At 37.9% G+C, this 20000-nt stretch overlaps 2 protein-coding genes across 2 annotated transcripts in view; both read right to left on the bottom strand.

Moving 5' to 3' along the window:
• The window catches only part of Trap1 (TNF receptor associated protein 1), a 19468-nt gene extending 11041 nt beyond the window's left edge, over positions 1-8427 (bottom strand). The window contains exons 1-6 of the mRNA XM_043034577.2: positions 8268-8427; positions 5297-5505; positions 4871-5044; positions 1653-1816; positions 1347-1456; positions 833-1069 (exon numbers count right to left, since the gene is read on the bottom strand). Of these exons, the coding sequence (XP_042890511.1) occupies positions 833-1069; positions 1347-1456; positions 1653-1816; positions 4871-5044; positions 5297-5505; positions 8268-8385 (1012 nt within the window). The 5' untranslated portion in view covers positions 8386-8427. The remainder of the gene's footprint in view (positions 1-832; positions 1070-1346; positions 1457-1652; positions 1817-4870; positions 5045-5296; positions 5506-8267) is intronic.
• A 1996-nt stretch (positions 8428-10423) lies between these two features.
• The window catches only part of LOC122265332 (uncharacterized), a 61038-nt gene continuing 51461 nt past the window's right edge, over positions 10424-20000 (bottom strand). The window contains exons 5-11 of the mRNA XM_086545788.1: positions 19858-20000; positions 19391-19441; positions 14144-14668; positions 12637-12761; positions 12138-12311; positions 11531-11629; positions 10424-11302 (exon numbers count right to left, since the gene is read on the bottom strand). The exon at positions 19858-20000 is cut by the window's right edge and continues 33 nt beyond it. Of these exons, the coding sequence (XP_086401914.1) occupies positions 11156-11302; positions 11531-11629; positions 12138-12311; positions 12637-12761; positions 14144-14668; positions 19391-19441; positions 19858-20000 (1264 nt within the window). The 3' untranslated portion in view covers positions 10424-11155. The remainder of the gene's footprint in view (positions 11303-11530; positions 11630-12137; positions 12312-12636; positions 12762-14143; positions 14669-19390; positions 19442-19857) is intronic.

Below are 20000 nucleotides of genomic sequence, written 5' to 3'. Positions count from 1 at the left end.
ATTAAAACTGCAGGTATAAACGGATAACCTTAAAACGTCCCATTACCAATTTATTTTTCTATTAACCCATTTAGTACGGGTGTCATGACATACAAGTCGGCACCGATTAAGAGTATTATGGTTGTAACGGCGATAGCTGTAGGGCTATAGAGTTCAAAAGTCAGCCTAAACCCTCATTTTATGATGGGTTTATTGAAAATTAATGTTTGAGCTAGTCCCCGTCCGTCTCTTTTTTTAAATATCCCCTCTTGAGTGAGCTGAGTGAGAGGGATATTAATTAACTCTAAATTATTAGGGATATAAAAGAGAAATTACCAAGTACAGGGTCGCTACAGATACAGAAAATTCTTCTTTGTGATCCTATGTGCCGCAAATGACTCATTAATATTTCCTAACCATCTTATTTGAGTCTGATAATAATGAGGAAGTACCTAGGTCAAATTAAGCATAACTCCTACTTTATCTGCCTGATAGTAGCAACATTACACAAATAATAATGCATGGTAGTACTATATCTGAAAGTGAAAAACTAATAATTTGTTTAGACAGTTAATGTTATTCATTAAATTATTAAATCAAATACTGAAACACTTCCTATAAAACTTTTTCAATCATTTACACTAGGCTCGTAAAATATTTTCAATTTCAAACAAGATCATAAACTTCTAGACAGCTAAGAATAACTGATTCTCTGATTAGGATTTACATCACTTATCAACCATTACAAATTAAAATTATAATACCTTAGATAACATCTAAATACTAAGCATAAAACCTCTCTTGCAACACTAGAATCTCGTAACTAAACATGTTAATGAGTTGCACCACACACCTGGCTTTCCTTCCGGGACGTACAGAACACAGCGAAGATTAATGGGTGCGTCGGTGCAGTAGTGAAGGGTAAAGCGTGGCTTGTCGTAGGAAGAACCCACATAGCGATAGAATTCCTCGTGCTGGGCGGGAGACACTTCCTTGGGATCCATGAGCCAAATGGGCTGAATGTTGTTGGCTTGTTCACCGTTCACTTCAATTGGGGAGCCAACAAAACTACTGTACTTCTTGATGATATCTGTGGGAAGCAATAGTACTTTGTTCGAAGCTTAAACTTACACTTTAACTTCAGGTGACGGAAAGGTGAGAATAAATGATAATCATAAGAAGACTAAGAATAATAACAATGAAGTAGAAAGAAGGAAAAAAAGGAAAAAGAGAGAGAGAGAGAGAGAGAAAAGTTTTTTTTTGCTCCATTACAAATAAAAAAACAAATATATTTCATGTATAATCTTACAATATATAAAAGATAACTGATATCTTGAAACAAAAAACATAATTATATGCATAAGTACCTTTGATTGTCTGATCATCTGCAAACTCTCGATCTGCCACTTTCAGATGACACACAATCTTTGTTCCTGGTTCAACATCACTGCTTTCTTCAATAGTGTATTTACCACAGCTGTTGAAATATGGTACTTGAGTTGCAATAAACGTTTCAAATCAAAAGACTATCTTTAACAGCAACTCTGACTTGTCAAGTCCTATATAGACATCTAAATCCAAACTCCCTTTTATATTGCATTATTGAAAATACTAAGAAACTTTTAGTATTTTGCACATCTACACAAACAAAAACCCTACTAAACAATCTTTACCCATCAGAGGACCAACAGTAGCCAGTGCTGCCAGGGAGACGAGACTTTGTGTAGACTTCAACCTTGTCGGCCACCATGAAGGCAGAGTAAAACCCTACGCCAAATTGACCAATAATACTCTGGGGATCTGCACTACCTCCGTCCTGAAGCTGTTGGATGAAGGCCTGGGAAGAGAAAAATGAAACTGTGAAAGAAATCTACAAAGAAATAATAAAAACTGAACTACATGTATCTCTTCCTATGTAAGTGTATACAAAAAGCAATGCCTGGTATACAATGCAAGTGTCATTATCCAGCCAAGAATTATATTAAGGAAATGCACAACAAAGTAGCATGAGAGTGCTCAAGGATATTGAATGAAGTGATGCAAAGAATGAACTCTGATGAATTAACCTCCCACTCATGGGCATTCATTCCAGCCTGACTGTCACACAATGCGCTGCTGGCACAATATTGTGCCGGCACTACAATGCGCCCGGACACGGGGCTGGGCTTTTGATGCGGTACAGTAGTCGAATTTTCATCTCCAGAGAGGGTTAATACCAACATGTAACTGTGTCTACATTCAATATACTATGTACCTGTGATTTGCAATTATCAGTGTTATGTATTATTCCTGCTGGTTTTCACCACTGTTGTGAGGCAATAAAGGAGTACATTGGAGCAATCTTGTAGTTTGTTTAGGGCTCCTTTACTGCATGTGGCTACAATATGAAACCTCCTAATTTGGCAACCTACCAACCCTATTAATTTTTACCATGTTCCTGGAACTAAACTTTTTTTTCTTTATGTTTTCTTACCTAACCTTGTCTTGGTATCATATTCTTAACCCCAAATCACTTTCTCTGTATTACACATTTCTTGTTTTGCCTTTTCTATCAAACCTACTAAACTGTTTAATGTTTAGAGAAAAAACAATAATTCAAAACTCCTGCCCAGTATATCAACATTTATGCAGAAAGGAGGAATAAGCATTAGTGTATTTGTATTTTTTTTTTCATCACAGAAAGCCAATAATTCTACCAAAAGAAAGATAAAAAGTGCAACAAATTGCTGTAAACCAGTTCAAAATGTGAAGAATTTGAATTTGTCATAATCAGGAATGGGATAATGCAATTTTGCAGGTACCAGCTTTGGCATGTGTTGGTGAAAAATGGCTGATAACAAATGATACTTTTTGGGGCCTCTATACAAAAGATTTCTGATGTGACAAACAAAGTCTGACCTCTCTCTCTCTCTCACTCTTTCTCTTAACCCATTAGCAGCAGATGGCATGATTTTCTGCAAAGGCAGAGTCGGTCGTAGATGCTGATGGCACCGTGCTAGACAATGTAAACCAACCATCCTACTGCCTAAATATTTCATTAAAACTGCAACCGATGAGTTAATTGACATAGGAGGTATAAACCATAAAGAATGATTACAATTGGACGAATGACAGAGAGAGAGAGAGGACTTAAAATGGGAGAGGTTAATTATTTTTATAACTTTTGTTTATGTTTTATTTTTTTATTGGTCTAATTAATTCAAATTCTTGGAGAGCTGGGAAATGATTGAAGAAAGGCCACTTAAGATGGGTTAAAATTTTATAACTTTCCTGTTATATTTATTTTTTTTTTTATAATGATTTTAATGATTTTTAAGATGGAAGAGCTGGGATTGGTTTGAAAAGGCCTCAATCAATCAATCACCATGCCTAACCATCAGTCGATGATTTATATAGTATTATTACCCATTCTTCAGAGGATAATCAGTGTAGTAAATTTTATTGATCTAAATGGCAAAGTTAATTATGCATTCTTGCTAGTATCAGTCAAACTGCTGGTATCAGTACATCCCTAGTAATTGCTAGGTTAGGTTGTCAAGAATCTATAAAACTTTGGCACTGGCTTTTAATGGCACTCATATCACTGAAACATACCTATATTGTATAGTTACACAATATCTATAATTTCAATTGTCTTAAAAATTGTTTGAACTACTGATCTTTCAATTCAAACATCATACGAAAAAATTAATAACTTATAATTTGTTATAAAACTTAATGATTATTCATAGATAGACTTAAGAAACAGCCAAGAGGTGATCTCCGTTCTAAGAAACCCTAGATGGAAAAATGGAACTAGAATTCTTAACAGGAAATTATGTACACAAAAATGTACATCTATAATTGTGTTGACTGCATTTTCCAAGCTTGAAGGAGACTATGCCCCTTGACTGCTATCTTCTTCCTTTGTGCCCCCCCCCCCCCCTAACTAAAGAAATATCGGCCTCTACTGTAAACTCTGAATTAGCCCATTGCAGATGGGTGTTATGACATGCATGAGGCAGGAGCTCTGGCCTGATGATGGGAGTTATGACGTACATGATGTTTGGGGATTTTAGATCACCGTGTTATTTTATTGTGCTATGATTAATGAATGAGTGATGATGCCAATTGCAGTCATAATTACTATAATTGCAGTAATATTAAGCAAAATGGGTTTTACCTAATATCCAAAACTTTGATGGCACCACTTTCTTCTAGCACCAGCAAAAGAGAGAGCCTTGGATGGCACCCATCCATGGTCACTAGCAAGCACTATCTTTAGAGAGCAGTGGCAGACAGCAAGTTACCGACTTCTTGCTTATAGCACTGCAGATGAAGGATGCGCAGGTAGAACAAGAAGAGGAAGTGACTCAAACCATGCCCAATGTCTACAATTTCCCCTTGTGCCAGTAGGCATGCCTATTATTGTGGCACTCACAGTTAAAAGCACAAGTTGCCTTGCTCTTCCCTACCTCTTCATGTTATCTATATTGTGGATGATTATATGTTTTGTATTCATTCATGACAATACACAAATATGAAAAAAATAAAGTTGTCTTTTGTCTTTCCATAAAAAGCAATACTTCTATCACACTGAATATAAAGAATATAAGGAGCTGATATGGACTCTAAATTACAATTTTAGTCAACTGCAGTATTGATAGAGCCTGTGACATGACAGATATAAGTCTCTAAATACAGAAAAACACGAAAATTGCTTTAGCTTTACAATGAGGGAAAAGTCTAGGTAAGTTGCCTGAAGCTGCCTTGCTCTGAAACAAAGCCCATCCTGATGACTAGGCAAGCAAATCTATCCCCTGTCTGCAATGAGTTAATAAAATAGCCACTCTTTTCCTTCATGTCATAGATAATTCTTGTAAGAATCCAATAACACATCCCTTCACATTACCTTGGAGCCTGAACGGGCAATGGTTCCCAGATTATCCATAAGTTCCTCTTTAGTCATTCCAATACCGGAATCCTGGATGGTCAGGGTCTTGCTGTACTTGTCGGTGGTGATGTGGATCTTCATGGTGGCTTCCGAGCTGTCCAACTCAGTCCCTTGAATAGCCAGGTACCGAGCCTGAGGAATGTACGTGTATTAGGTATATGACGACTCTTATTTTGTTTGGGTTGTCAGCTAGTTGTTGGGTAGCAGAGAAGGAAGGAACAGATACAGAAAATAAGGAAATAAGTAAGAAGTTCATGGAGAACAGAACAGAAGAGAAGAGATGTGTATTTATTCATCAAATGTTTTAATAAATGATAAAAACAATAATAAAAATAATAGTACATTACCAATGCATCTTATAAGAGCACAACACATAGAACATACCTTCTCAATGGCATCGGAGGCATTGGAAATCAGTTCTCGAACAAAGACTTCCTTTTCCGAATACAGGGACTTGGCCACAATATCCAACAACATGCGGGTCTCAGCTTGGAACTCGTATGTTTTATCGTCATCTGCCTTGACTGCCTCTTGCAGTCTCTGGGTAGTCAGATGGAAGTTCCTGTGGAGGGGTCTCGAGTATCCATAATTGTCTGCAATAAGATATTTACAATTAGAAAAGAAACAAAACTGCATTATGACAGATAATTTCAGAGAGGCACGTGATGTTTAAACAAGTGTTTATGAATCAGATAGAGGTATAAATATAACATAAATACAACAAACAATACAAGTAAATATTATCTCTAATTCTTATCATCTATGGCTGGGCCCTGAGGCCATAAACATAATTAAGTTTTTCTTCCTTTTTCTGTTTAAGACATACTGTTAGACAAGTTTGGATTAGAACGAAGTATTCCTATGAATAAAGAGAAAGGTTAATAAAATGATGAATGAAGGAAATACAGTACAGTATAAACACAATTCTTGATGCTCCTATAGCTCTCATGGATAAATACCTATTAGGGAAATCATAGAGGTGGGGGCTCCTAGATATGCATATCAAGATTTCCTGTGACATAAATGGAATATGTCATTGTTAATCATCTTCTCTTTCCCCTGTTTTCCTTGCAATATCCAAGGTATATGCCCTCCTCATATGTTGTGGCCAATATCATGTGTGTCTTTTGTAGACTAGAAATGCTTCACTTTCTGGGAAGACGCTTAATATGTATATTCTGGCAAGATAAAATCTAGACTTGTTCCTTATTTGGTAAGAAGTCAACAGGTAGGCCTACAAGCTGTATCCTCCAAGCATTTGGTGCACAACTGGTGGTTGGTGACAGAACATGGCCTCTAAAACAGGTAACTCTTCTGATCTCTGGTTGCACAGCTTTTCCTGTACATATTTATTAACCCATTGTGGATGGGGGACAGACTCACTTGCCCAGCCTTCAGGATGGGTTTTATTTCAGAGCGAAGCAGCTTCACACAATATACTTTGACTTTTCCCACTCTCTTTCAGCCATTCATGTAAAACTAGAGCCATTTTTGTGTTTTATTGTGTTTAGAGACTTATATGTGCCATATGACAAGGTCTATCAATGCTGCAGTTGACTAAAATTTTAGTATAGGATCCATTTTAGCTCATTATTTTCTTTGTACCCAGTGATAGAAGTATTGCTGTTTTATGGGAGGACAAAAAGCAACTTTATTTTTTTTGTATTTGTGTACTGTTGTGAACGAATACGAAACATAGAGCCACCTACAATGAAGATAACATGAAGAAGTAGGGAAGAGGAAGGGAACATGTGCTTATGACTATGAGTGCCACAGTAAAAGGTATCCTTATTGGCACAGGAGCACATTTTTGACACTGGGCATGGTTTGAGTCAACTTCCTCTTCTTGTTCTGCCTACACATCCTTCATCTGTGATACTTTAGAGCAAGAGGTTTTCAACTCACTATGTATCGTTAGAGACCGTGGATGGGTGCCATTCAAGGCTCTCTCTCCTGCTGGTGCTAGAAGAAAGTGGTGCAATCTAGGTTTTGGAAGTTCGGTTTGCTCAATATTACAGTAATTATAGTAATTATGACTGCAATCGTCATCATCACTCACTTCTTACTCATAGCTCAATAAAATATCACTGTTCCAAAATCCCTGATTGTTGTGTAAGTCATGACACCCATCATCAGGCCAATGCTCTTGAGTCATGTATGTCATGACACCCGTCCGCAATGGGTTAGTAAAGCAGTAAGTGTCATTTCCAATCATTTATAAAGCAGTATTGTTTACCTTTATCTTCTCTATACAATTTTAATCAGAAAATTACAAATGTACTTCCTATACGTGCACTAGACAATACAAGCAAATGTTGACAAATGTGAAGTTTTACTACGAAGTAGATTGATTATACCAAGAACATATTATTATACGCAATTACTGTTTAAGTTCTATTTGCACAAAATGCCACACTAATCTACTGGTCAAATTCTTTTCTATTTATGATTTTACGTAGATCTAAGTGTTCAATGAGTACCTGAAAAGAATTTTTTTTAGGTGGGAGGTTGCCATACTTTCCATACAGATCTATTTGAAAAATAAAATTTTGCAATGAAAGTTTAGAAGAGATTCATTTTAATCACATCAAATTAATTGAGAAAATACAAATCTTTTCTATGAAAGTTGTGCCATTATAATCTAAAACATCAATGCACCTTTTCCAAATACATACATTTAAAGAAGCCAAATGAAGTTAAATGAAAGAACAATGCAACAAAATGGACCCATCGAGAGACTGGGATTGGTATGGTTCTTCACAAAGTCAAGTTAGAAACTATCACTAATGGCTGCATTTGTGTTATATCATGTTATATCTATTAAGACACAGAAACGTAAGAAATTAAAAATGTCTCAGGATGTCATTAAGCAGTATGCCATTTTCTTTAATCATATGTCCTCAATAAACGTCTTTATTACCTTTCTTTTGTTACTATCTATTCTTTGAGATATTTGTGAGGTTACATAATTGAACGCTTAAGAACTGACAATCATATATACACGTAAGTCCTCCAGCTTCCAGAGAGTGATCTACTCACTAACAGTATCTAAACTCAACAACGTAACAATGTCAAACAAAAAAACAAACAAACACAACAAAATAAAGACCGTAAAAAACAAACACAAAATAGACCGTTAAAAAGCAGACAACAAACAAACCGTAAAAAACACAAACCAACCCAACAAACAAAATCGGTAATAAAACAAACAACGTCCGTAAAAAAAAACAACCCTACAAACAAAAAAAGCCCGTACAAAAACAAACAAACAATCCACAACAGAAAAACACCGGAACATCCCACCCACACCCAACATTTCCCCACAACTCACGACCTGAACGATACCAAATCTTACTTATATCGCATCTCCTCGACCTCGCTGATAAAGCTGACAAGGCTCCGGTAGCATGTCTCAACGAGGGAGAGAGAAAAAGCCTCTTAGCCAAGGCAGCCGAGCCCACGCGTAGAGCCATGTTGTTGTGGTAGCGCAGACGACGCCGAGCTTTCTCCGGCCGCCGCGAGATGGTGCTGATTGCAGGGGTCAAAGATGTATGAATATTTTTTTTATTTTTTATATTTTTTTAGGGATTTGTTATTTTTGTTAGTGTTATGGTTTTGGTTCTATCTATTTATGTTATGTTTAGGTACTAATGTTTATGATGCAATCTGTGATGGAGACGATGTAGGGTTTCTCTTCAGTCGCCTGTTGGTGGTGCTGAAATAAACTTATTTTATCATATAGCAAAGACTATATGGTACTTGATTCTATATGAGGGTTATATTTGTTTTAGCTATTTCTTCTCGCTTCAACATTGTTATATCGTAATGCAGACGAAGCAAAGCTTCCTTTATGCAATTTTTTTTGTTTTTGTTTTTTTTAGATCTTGTGATGTTACCTTCATATTTTAGAAAGATAGAATATAAACTATGTCGTATATATATATATATATATATATATATATATATATATATATATAATAAAAAATATATAATTTTGCCGTAAATATGTCTGTGCTGTTTCATATCACGAGGATACTATTCGATGGGTCTTATGACTCGAAACTATCATAGTAAATTGTCACTTTGGCATTTTGTATGATTTTTGTTTTTCACTGCTGTAATGGATCGTAAATAAAATGTTGCAAAAGTATCTTAAATGCCATTCATTTTTAGCTTGAATAGTTTACGCACCAAAAGTATAATAGAAAACGTTTTACAGAAAATGCAAGAAATATTGAAGGTATGACTTAGGTAATTTGGCCAACTGAACAATATCAAATACAATATCATAAAGCTATTCTCATGAAAAGTATTTTTAAATCGGTTTTCCGATCTAAAAGAAAAGGTTTCAAGTACTCTATGGCTGTCAGTAATGATAGCCAGTTGGCGCAACTGACAATTACCGATATGACCCACAGATATTGACGCATCAATTGCCCATTTTGCATTTGATACTTATATAACTTAAGCGTCAGATATTAGAGCGTTAAGGCTGCTATGAGGTTCAGCAGTGGATTGGAGGATCATAGGTACATATATCAGATAATAAGGTGTTTATTTTCATGATAGAAACGTGATCTTAAGGCGTTTTGCGTTAACTCGTAGAGATTCTGATTCCAGAATTGTAGAGGACATCCACTATCCATAACTTAGCTTTGTAGTTCTTGCTGTTTATCCTTGGATGGAGTATAGTAGTCTAGCTTGATGGGGCTTGATGGGAACCATAACAAGAGCTAACCAAACCTACTAGAAGATAAGATATATTCACTCTCGGGTTACAGTGTATTGGCCCGATGTCTTCGACTGTGACATTAGCTTTTGAAAAGGTGTGAATATTAATGGATTTTTCTTCTCTTGATAAGAACTTGCGTAATATAAAAACGATTAAGAGTCCCAAGGTCTTGTCTAGATTTGCTTGACAGGAGAAATGTTGTACGAGGCAAGGCACGCGTCCTAGCAATAACCTCGTCTTTTAATGTAGGAACATAATGCAGCCTGCAAGCTCTAACACTCAAGATCTCCAACCAAACTGAAGGAAAACTGATCATCATTACATCTGTAAGTCCTCATTTTAATACATTTTTTTTCGTTTTGCGAACCCTTTCGCAGACGTTTACCAGAAAAAAACCCATAAATATCCACAAAGATTAAAGTTAGGACATTTTTTCTTTCAAAATACAAACAGCATGAAGGAGAATGTTTATTCTCAGCTATATTTGTACACCAGAAGACAGCACCCGTAAAAAGCGGATACATTTACCTTGTCATAAGAGTCACCGTATAATCATTCTATCCTAGTATTTACATAATGACTTTCATGATATTCACACATAAATATACATCAGCTATATTGAAAACAAGAAACAAAAACGTAGACTAATTCTTTCACATTAGAATATTTACTTTGTTATGTCCTTTGAAATATATTTTAGATGTGTTGATACTTTTCTATACCAAGGTGCTACAGTTGGCGCACATATAGAGGGGATTCTGAAACAATTTAGAACAGACTTTGTTACATAAACTATTTATTCATTAACCACACAGAACATTACATATTCATACAGTTTGTGCGCTTCTGGAGAGCTTTTCTTCCATAGTCTTAAGGCCTTCCACCCACAGCCATATCAAAATTCATGTCTAAGGTGTTCCAAGTGGTTGTACAATAGAAAAGGTTTTGCTACGTTCATGCGTATTTGTGATATGAATGTTTGTAATAGGTTTGTATATCCTGAATTAGTGTCGAAAAACGAAGGACAAAGAAGAAAATATTTGTCGTTTTGTGAGGGAGAAATGGCGGAATTAAGAAAACATGAAAATCGAAACATTCATTTTGATTTCTCAATATTTTTGTTTTCCGTTTCCAAATATCTTTCCATAGTCTCTGAAAATACGATATATTATACAATAGAATATTCATTTCATATGTACAAAGTCAGTAATTTAGTGCTACTGAATATACTCGACCATTTTTGGTATAGCTTCGACACGTACAACGCGTCGACGCTAACTAACGAAGATACAGAAAAAAGGTCCCCAGAGACCGGAGAAAACAACATCTCCCAAGATAAGATACACAGCTTATCGTGGTATGGGGGCATTTACAAAAGTCTAGCGCGCTACCTGTCTGCTTAAGCTGCAAAATCTAAATGCTACACGATTTAGATCACAGCTCCCACGGCGACGAAGGCTTAGGTCCAAGCGGAGGCGTGGAAGAGGTCTCTGGATGAGGGTCTTCTGACCTTAATACATTCGGATCATGAGGTCAGGAGGCAGGCTGCTGGCACTCTTAAGGAGATTCGTTTTCGATTGCGAAAGGGCCACATTGGCCTTTTTCCGACTGACTTCTGACCTTAATGTTTTAACTTCCCGCTCTGCTTGGCTTCTCAGCTGAAAGGAATAAAATTCTTACTGAACACTTTGATGTAATAGGTAGATATTGCTTTCAATATCTGGTAGCCTATAGGTTGTGAGCAATGAGTCAATATGGCTTTTGATATTTGATATCCTGCAATGAGTGAATATTGCTTTTAATATCTGATATCTCACAATGACTGAAAATCGCTTCTAATGTATGACAGCCTACAGGTTGTGATAACAGAAGAAAATGTCACTTGCCTTTGTCTCCGCTTCTACTTTGATGTTCATGGCCTCGACACGTCTGGAGATGTCCTCGATCTCATGGCGGAGTCGTATGATGGATATCTTATAGTTGGCCTGGAGAAGAAAGGTAGAAAGGAGGTGTTTGTTTTGGTAAGAGATTGTGGCAGGTCATCAGCCTGCTGATGCTGATGCTGATCATTGGAGGGAGGGTTAATGGGAATCAAGTCTCTACGGTTTGCTGAAGGAATGGAAGCTCTTTGGGATGTATGGACAGGTGAGCCCAGGTGTATTACTAAGATTTCCATGTCAAAAGCTAATAGTATTATGTGTCTTAGTATTATTAACATCTTATCATAATTATATAAAAAAATCCAAACATTCAAAGAAGAAAAGAATCGCAACGAAATTCTACTTTATCTAATATATTTCATCATTAACAAAATGCATTTCAGTTATAAAGGTTTTATTGTTATAACTCCAAGATAGGATATTTGGCCTTACAAGTGAGTCACGACCAACCAAACTTGAAAAATGGATTGATTCCATACATCCATGCAAGTGAAAGAAAGTATTATGCCATCGCCCTCTGGGTTTTCTCTTCGGGGAGAAAACCAAGACTGACCTTCCTAGAGGGCTCATCTCTGACCCCTGTGACAAGAGGCTGTCTTTTGACAAGGGAACCGATAATTCGCCGATGGAGGGAGTCCAGTTCGCTTCTGAGAGCCGCTTGGCGTTCTTCCAGCTGTGTCCCCACTTTCCGCTCTTGGGAGAACTGCTGCCACCATCTCTCTCTTCGCTAAAAGGAAGGGAAAGTGTTGGTGGTGTACCAGGAGGAATGATCATTATTGTCATAGTATTAATAATAGTTTTATAATAAACGAGGCCTGGTATAAAACCGTATCTATTACAGCAGAGACATTTTGTCATTCTGGAAAACATTGAAACAGGTATTTACGGGAAAAAAGGGCCTTGCAAAGAAATGAAAAAGTACAGAATCAACTCCCAAGTGATGAGAGGGAATGAAATAAATCAAGGCAGTGTTGAAAGATAAAAAACAACAACTAATGCCTTCTATCAGCCATTCCTTCCTACTCTTTCATCCTTCTTATCTTCCCTTTTACCTTTTCCCGGACTCTCTGTATCTCCTCATGAAGTTCTCTGGCCTTCAGGAAGAGGTCTCTTCTCTTCTCCTCTGCCTCCGCCTTCTCCCGGAGGATCTCCGCCAAACGATTTGAGACGTTTTGCTCTGAGGTGATAGACTTTCATGAGACGGAGGAACACTGGTAGCCATTGAGGTTTCTGTGACGGTTTGAAACTCTGGACTGCAGCAAATAAGGTCAGCTTGGTATTAATGAAATTAATGTAATACTATATAGACTACTTACGTAATCCTTTGTGTCTCTTTTACGTTATTTTGTGAATCATAATGAATATGCGTGGTAACTCACTTATGGGATGGTTGGCACTAACGCGATGGTGCATCTTCAGGGCATTTAAGAACCACAAACCTGTGTCTTGCTCACACGGTGGGTTCTGCGTTTAAAAACTATACCAATATATCTTTTTTCAGAACATTGCAAAAAAAAGCTTGATTTCATGCTGAGTGCTTCCTTCTGAATAACAAGTCACATTAAGCAACAACAGATACGGAAAAAAAACTTCATTTGGATATTTCATGGTCTATGTAACTTAGACTCAAGGCAAAATCTAATGCGTCTATTCATGGCCACACACTAACTCTACTGAACATCGCTCTAAGAAAAAAATAAATCCACTATTTCTGCCAAGAATGCACTATTTATGTAACAAAAGTTAAGGTATAACATTGTATTTAAGATACACACAATATTGTAAAAGCATTTTATGAAATCAGATTTAAAGTATGGACACGCTTAATCTTGAATCTGGTCAAAAACGGTTTTATTGTAATTGGTACATTTTCTGTTATCAAGGCTTGTCTACTGTAACTAATCGAAATTGCATGGAATAGATCGTGCAAACCTATCACTTCGATTTTTCTGATTCTCATCTTTGCACATTCAGTTGATGATCTTAAAATCTAGAATCGCCAATACTCTAAAGTCAGAGAACTTGAGCTCGGTGACAACTGATTCACAATTTCATGGACTATTTGACTTTTGTTTTGGCATCTTGATATGAATGATTCTGCATTGTTGCATATATCGTGTGCTTAATTCGCTCATTGGAAGAGAAAGGAGCAGATGAACGTCATACATATTTCATGCAGGGTCTGGTGGTGAGTATCGCTGTGGATGAGATGTTGTCATGCTTATTAACGTCCGGTCCAATATTTTGTGAACTTCCAGAGTGGAACTTGGTTTCGTTAACATTAGGGAGAGTGAGATGTATACACAGTGTGCATGCGTTTCTTTTTTTTTTTTGGATAAGTTTTATGCATTTTCTTTTCGTTCTTAAGTGTTTATAGATCTTGAAAAGGAGAGATTCCGTTCACTGTATTGAAGTGAGTGTCTACAGGTGTTTTTTTTTCAAGGCGTGAAATGCCTCAAACCGTTTTTCACCAATGCAAAACAATGCAAGCAAACACAACACATATCCTGTCTTGCACTAGAAGAAGACTGAAAAATCCGCCTTCAGCAGCAGATTTACCTTTGTCTTGTGTGTTTCGCTTGTGCAGTTTAGACCCCTTGGCTTTTCTCCTGTGGACCCCTCTACCGTCCGCGTCCTGAGAGGGGTCGTTCTCCTTCTCGGTCGAGTCCTCGCCGAGCCCCTCGAGCCCGCCGTCCTCTGCGTCCGATACCCAAGCCCCTCTACCACGCCCTGCCTCCCCTCCGCCTACCTGCGTCACCCGCCGAGCACCGGCATCATCCAGCGACTCACCACCAGCGACATCGATCTCGTAAGTGAGCGTCAAGTGGTCTGGCCTAGAGGCGATGATATTGCCCGTTTGGCTGTCGATCTCACCAGGGTCGACCTCGATCCCGCTGATGACGCCCTCCTGCAGCGACGCCAGGGGCCCGCTCACGTTGTGGCCCTCCAGCCCCGCCAGGGTCGCCTCAGCGCTCCCGCCGTTCAGCGACAGGATCTCAATGTTTGGCTTGCTGGCGTCGCCGTCGGAAGCGTCGTCTAGCCCGGGTTCATCCGCGGCTTTGACGGTTTCCATACGAGCTTTTCCTGCAAAAGGGCGGAATGGCAGCGTTCTAGTATTGAAGTGATGAAATTACTTGATTATTGTAATTACTAGGTATTCTGTACTCTTCCAGATGGTACTTTCTCACTTTGATGATATTTCTAGGTCTAACAGGAATGAAAATGCTATAGCTGTTATATTCATCCTTCATTATCATAATTAGTGACTGGTGGAAAGTTTTTTATTGAATAGAACATTCGGATGGATTTCTGAAAATACTTTACATTAACTTGATCCTACACACGTAAGTCATATAATAACATTGATATCCTGAAATACAAATCATATAGTTTCTGGAAGAAAACTTGGTTTCAATTATGCCTGAAAAGATTATTAGAATGATGTCTACATAGCAATGCTAAATTAAGAGATGAATAGCACTATCACTTGTTTAAGCTGGGAAACGACACTACTTATATTTGATAGTAAAAATACTAGTATAATCCGTTATTTTTCTATTATTGAGGCGAAGATGCACTTGACAGATTGTCGATGATTGGTGGCCAATTGACAGGTTGGTGATGAGTGGTGACAAGTTGGCAGGTTAGTGACGTTTGATGATCCGTTGACAGGTTGATGATCATCATTTGAAATCTAACGATGTTATTCAGACTTGTTGCATTCAGCCAGTCATTATCAACCTCTCAAGTGTATCTTTGCCCCCCCCTCCCCCGAAGAAAGAAGAAAAAAAATGAGTCCCTTAGTATAATTGATAGATGCAATTGCTACACTAATATCTTCACTGATATTACAAGATCAGATTAGATATATATCACTACAGTAAAAAGAGGATTTGATACAAAATAGCTACCATTCTAAGCTGTATACTCACTACTGTGGATGGTTCATTATCTAGCTATTTATGGCAATAGACTATTTATAACTGTCTACCGCATAGATTACTGTTTATGATACGAAACTGTATATAAAAAATGCAATTTATGATCCCCCATTTTCCTAAATAATGCTTTAACAAGAGTACAATCCAGAACGCCATAATGGATAAGTAAGTCCGCAAATCATGTTATTCTGAAGTATCGTTAACATATCGCTTATTTAATACTCTCCTATTAACATAATTCGTTTCTTATTAAAATACCTAGTTTTATACTAAAATTGTTAGTTTCCTGCTCAGAACTGGGGTCGGGGAGGTATTTAATGAAGCCTCAATTAGAGAATAGATAATAGATTTTTTTTGTCTCATTCATCCCTTCAGATCAAACTATTCAAGCCAGAAATGATTAATCTTAGAGAAGAAAATTCCATAGGCTTTCTTTTCCACTTTTATTAATAAAAAAGGGAGAGTTGACTAATATCTCGGATCAGTTATTTACCATCTATTTGAATGATATTGCATTAATTCCCACAAATAAGTTTTCCACTGTACTACACGTGGAGTTAACGTTGAGTAGTTTTTTTTTTAATTATCTTATTTATTTATTTATTTATTTTTTATTGCTTTTAGAATACGGACAGTTTCAGATCCTCGGGCCATATTTAGAGAGAAATGTCGAAAATAATCGTATTTATAGTTGATATATTTATTTTCTTTTTTGTTTTCATTTAAACAAATTTCAAGCAGTCGAGCGCCTCTATCGTGACTAAACTCAGGTTGTTTATTTACGGAGGAGAGGGGGGGGGGGCGATCGGTCATCCATGGAGACAAAAAGTGATTACGGCAATTATGCTTTATATGCAGTTTCAATTACGTGAATGATTTTCTATTTTTTTTCTTTTTTTGAATGCAGTATTTAAAAACTATGTAGAATTATAATCGTATATACCTGTAGTCAAGGAACTAAATCGTGAAATTGTATATGATATTCATTTATTCTTCATACTAAAACAGTGTCTAGTCTTTTTCTTTATGATAAATACTTTTAATACATTTCAATTACAAAACCCTAAATTCGTGTTTACACCTGTTCGTACCCTTGCATGACTACGCCGGTAAAAATAGCCCGTCTCATAACTCTGGCTTCTGTCTTTTTCGTCCTTCTCTAATCCCCTTCTCCATTTGTATTTTTCACCTTCTTCTTTCCTGTCACTTCGCTTTCGTCTTTTCCTCTCATCTCTGCCTGACCCTCGGTTTATTGCCAGAGATTTCGAGGTCTGTTACACGGAAGGAATAGGCCGTTTTATTTGTATAGTCACGTACCCCCTTGATGGAGATTCACCTTCTTTCGTTTTTGATAAAATGTATTTACACATAAGCGCATTTGATATTGATTAATACAATGGACAGAATATTTGCATCACGCACCCAGAACTGGAACAATTTCCCCCTCCCTCCGTTTTGTTTATAATCATGTGTTCCCTTGTAAGTCATTTGACATTCGCCTTCTTTCGTCTTGGATAAAATTAATTCACACTTGCATCAATTTAACTGTAATTAAAGTTGGATCAAATATTTGCAGAGAGATGGCCTTCCATGGGCTCTCTGTTCATTGTAAAGCATATAACCATGTACTCCCTCGTTAGTCGCTTGACAGTTACCTTCTTTCGTTCTTGATAAATGCCCGCCAAAACAAGGTTGACTAAATAAATGAATATATATTTGCAGAAACACATAAAATCGAACAGTACACCCCCCACACAAGAAAGAATAGAAAAAACACTTCCTCGTATATATACAACAATAAATCAAAATAAATGGATCAAATATTTGCAGACAACGCCAAAAACTCAAAGCGCTTGTCACGTCTCTTGCATGAGCATATAAATATATGCGTGAAGAAAGAACTGAACGCGACCCTTGCTGCTAGCACGCTCGGGTTCTTTTTTGTGTTATTGCTCAAGATCAATTTCTCTTTGGCGCCCAAACGCCGTGACTCCTTTGTTTACATCCCCCTCCCGCCGTCCCTTGCGATACAGGCGTTAGGCCATTCGCTCCTTTTCACCCCTTCTGCTTTTTTCATATCCTTTCTTCATGACTTATTCCACGTCCTCAGCGAATCCTACAAATATTTTTTTCATTATTATTATTCCACATTGAACGCGACGCAACTTTTTATTTATTTATTTATTTTTACACAGAGTCGCGTCATCGTCGTTTTGCGCGTGTTTCTGTGAGGTTTGTCAGAAGTTCGCTCAGACGAAATATCGAACTTGTTATTATCTAAATCGCGGGGAGAGGATAACCATGTAGGAGTTGTCCAAGATCACAAGCCTTCAGTGCTGGAAGATAACACGGCATTATAGTGGTATCGTATTAGCATGATCGCGGGAGGAGGGGACACAGGCGTGAACCTGCCTTGATTCATGAAGCAGGTATCGATCGTGGGTAATCAATGATGATACCTGTAATGGGTCAGTTATTCAATTATGCAACATACAGGAACTTCGGTAATGTAACCCATGCGCATTGGTTCATAAACACAACACATATGGATGGAACACGCTGGAAAGTAAGGGTGATGATATCAGAACGATAATACGATACAAATACATAGTGATAATGGTTGGTGCGTATGTGCGTGGTGGTTGGAACACACAAACAGAAGGCTGAGCTTAAACTACATGAGCCATTGAGTATTATTGTTGCCAGAACATTCAGGAACATCTGATGCTGACTGCTGTGCGTGGTGGTGAGATCAGCAGCATAGGGAGAGGGCATAGAGAGAGGTTGAAGATAGAGAGAGTTTGTATGGTGATTATGACGAGAGTGAAAATGGGGTATGGAATTTAGTTGCTCGAATTTTCTTGGATGAAGAAGACCAAGATATAAATCTACCTAGCCATAGTCAGATTTTACGATTGTTGAAAAGCAACAACCAAAAAAGTAGAATTCTCGCCGTCACGGTGTGTTTGGAGATACATCTAATCGGTACTATGTTCTATCTGTTTATTGTAATTAATAAACCGATGATTCTTGTACCAGATTATCTTTTTATTTTTCTTCTTAACGCTCTTTTTAAGTACTGGGGCGATTCTCACTGATCTTTCTTAGGTTTGTTGTAGTTTGAATTTTGTTGCTTAGATTCTTTTCAGCCATATTTTGGAAAAGCGTCTGTCATCATCATCATATATCCATAAATCTGCGTTTACCACTGTCCTTAGGATGTATAGAGCAGATGCATAACAAGGAGAAACTAATAAATCAAATGTATAACGGCTGGTGGTCTTAATGAATAATTTTCAGGACGTTTATACGGGGTTCAAACAAATTGCTCAGGATTTTGCTTTCAGGCAGATACGTTATTCATGTATTATACATTCCAAGGCCAGAAATCAGAATAAAAATCGCATAACAATATAAATGGGGTAAATTTCCGACAAGCACATGGCGAAGAACATTATACATGAACTACGAGCAAATAGCAATTCAGGCTATGTTTGTGCACACATTCTAAAGGTAACTGGGTACTGAGGATGGGGTTGTGTTCTATACACAATCTAGTGAGGGAAAAGTGCGGACACGCTACAAGCTAAGGGCAGTCGAGGTCAGAGGTTTGTATACATTCTCCTAGCTGACAGCTAGTGAGGACAGGGAGGTGAACATAACCAGAAAAATGACTAGGAAGTGTAAGGATATGTGTACACAGCCACCGTAAGTGTGGCAGTGGAGGACAGGAGGACAGTGGGCAGTACACGTCTTCAGCGACGTGACTGATGCGGACGGGGATGAGCACAGCCACCAGTCAACACTAGCGAGCAAAGGGGAAAACACAGCCTCTAAAGTGAGGGAGGAACACGGAGCGTCTTACTGTCTTCGGTCTCCTCCCCTGCTGCGTCCTGGGCCGCCTCTCCTGAGGGGGCTGAGCAAGGCGCGGAAAGAGGGTTGAGAGTGAGCAAGGAGTCGAGGAAAGGGGAATGCTGGATGGGTCACCCAGATGAATTTTGGCTCAGGTCTAATTACAAGCAAGGCAGAGCACTAAGAAATGATCAATATACAGGTTTAAGGCTAGATTAATAAGTAATATTGAAATGTGGTTAAGAAGTAGCAATAACCAAGAAAAGCTACTACGATTATTTACATGGCCTTCAGTATAACCACTCACATGGAGAGAGAGAGAAAAAAAAAGATCACCTAACAACCCACAAGCCAAGATTTTAAATATCCAATTCACACGAATAGGAAAGAAATCCGCACGATCCAATGAAACAAAGAAGGAAGAAAAGAAAAAACCCAAAGAAATAAAACCCAAATCCCATCTTCCAGGAGATGACTCACGTCTCGCCAGCCTCGCATAGTACCAGCGGTGAGGGTAGTACTCAGTGATGTCAAAGCTGTTGGCGCGGCGGACGGAGCCTTCGCGGTCATGTTGCCGTTCCAGGTTCTCAATCTTCGGAATGCTGCTGTCGCTGAGGCTTCGA

The sequence above is a fragment of the Penaeus japonicus genome, unplaced genomic scaffold (assembly GCF_977035675.1).
Source record: "Penaeus japonicus unplaced genomic scaffold, GWHDUDI00000001_assembly GWHDUDI00000017, whole genome shotgun sequence".
Taxonomy (NCBI): Eukaryota; Metazoa; Arthropoda; class Malacostraca; order Decapoda; family Penaeidae; genus Penaeus; species Penaeus japonicus.
This window is presented reverse-complemented; position numbering and strand designations above follow the sequence as displayed.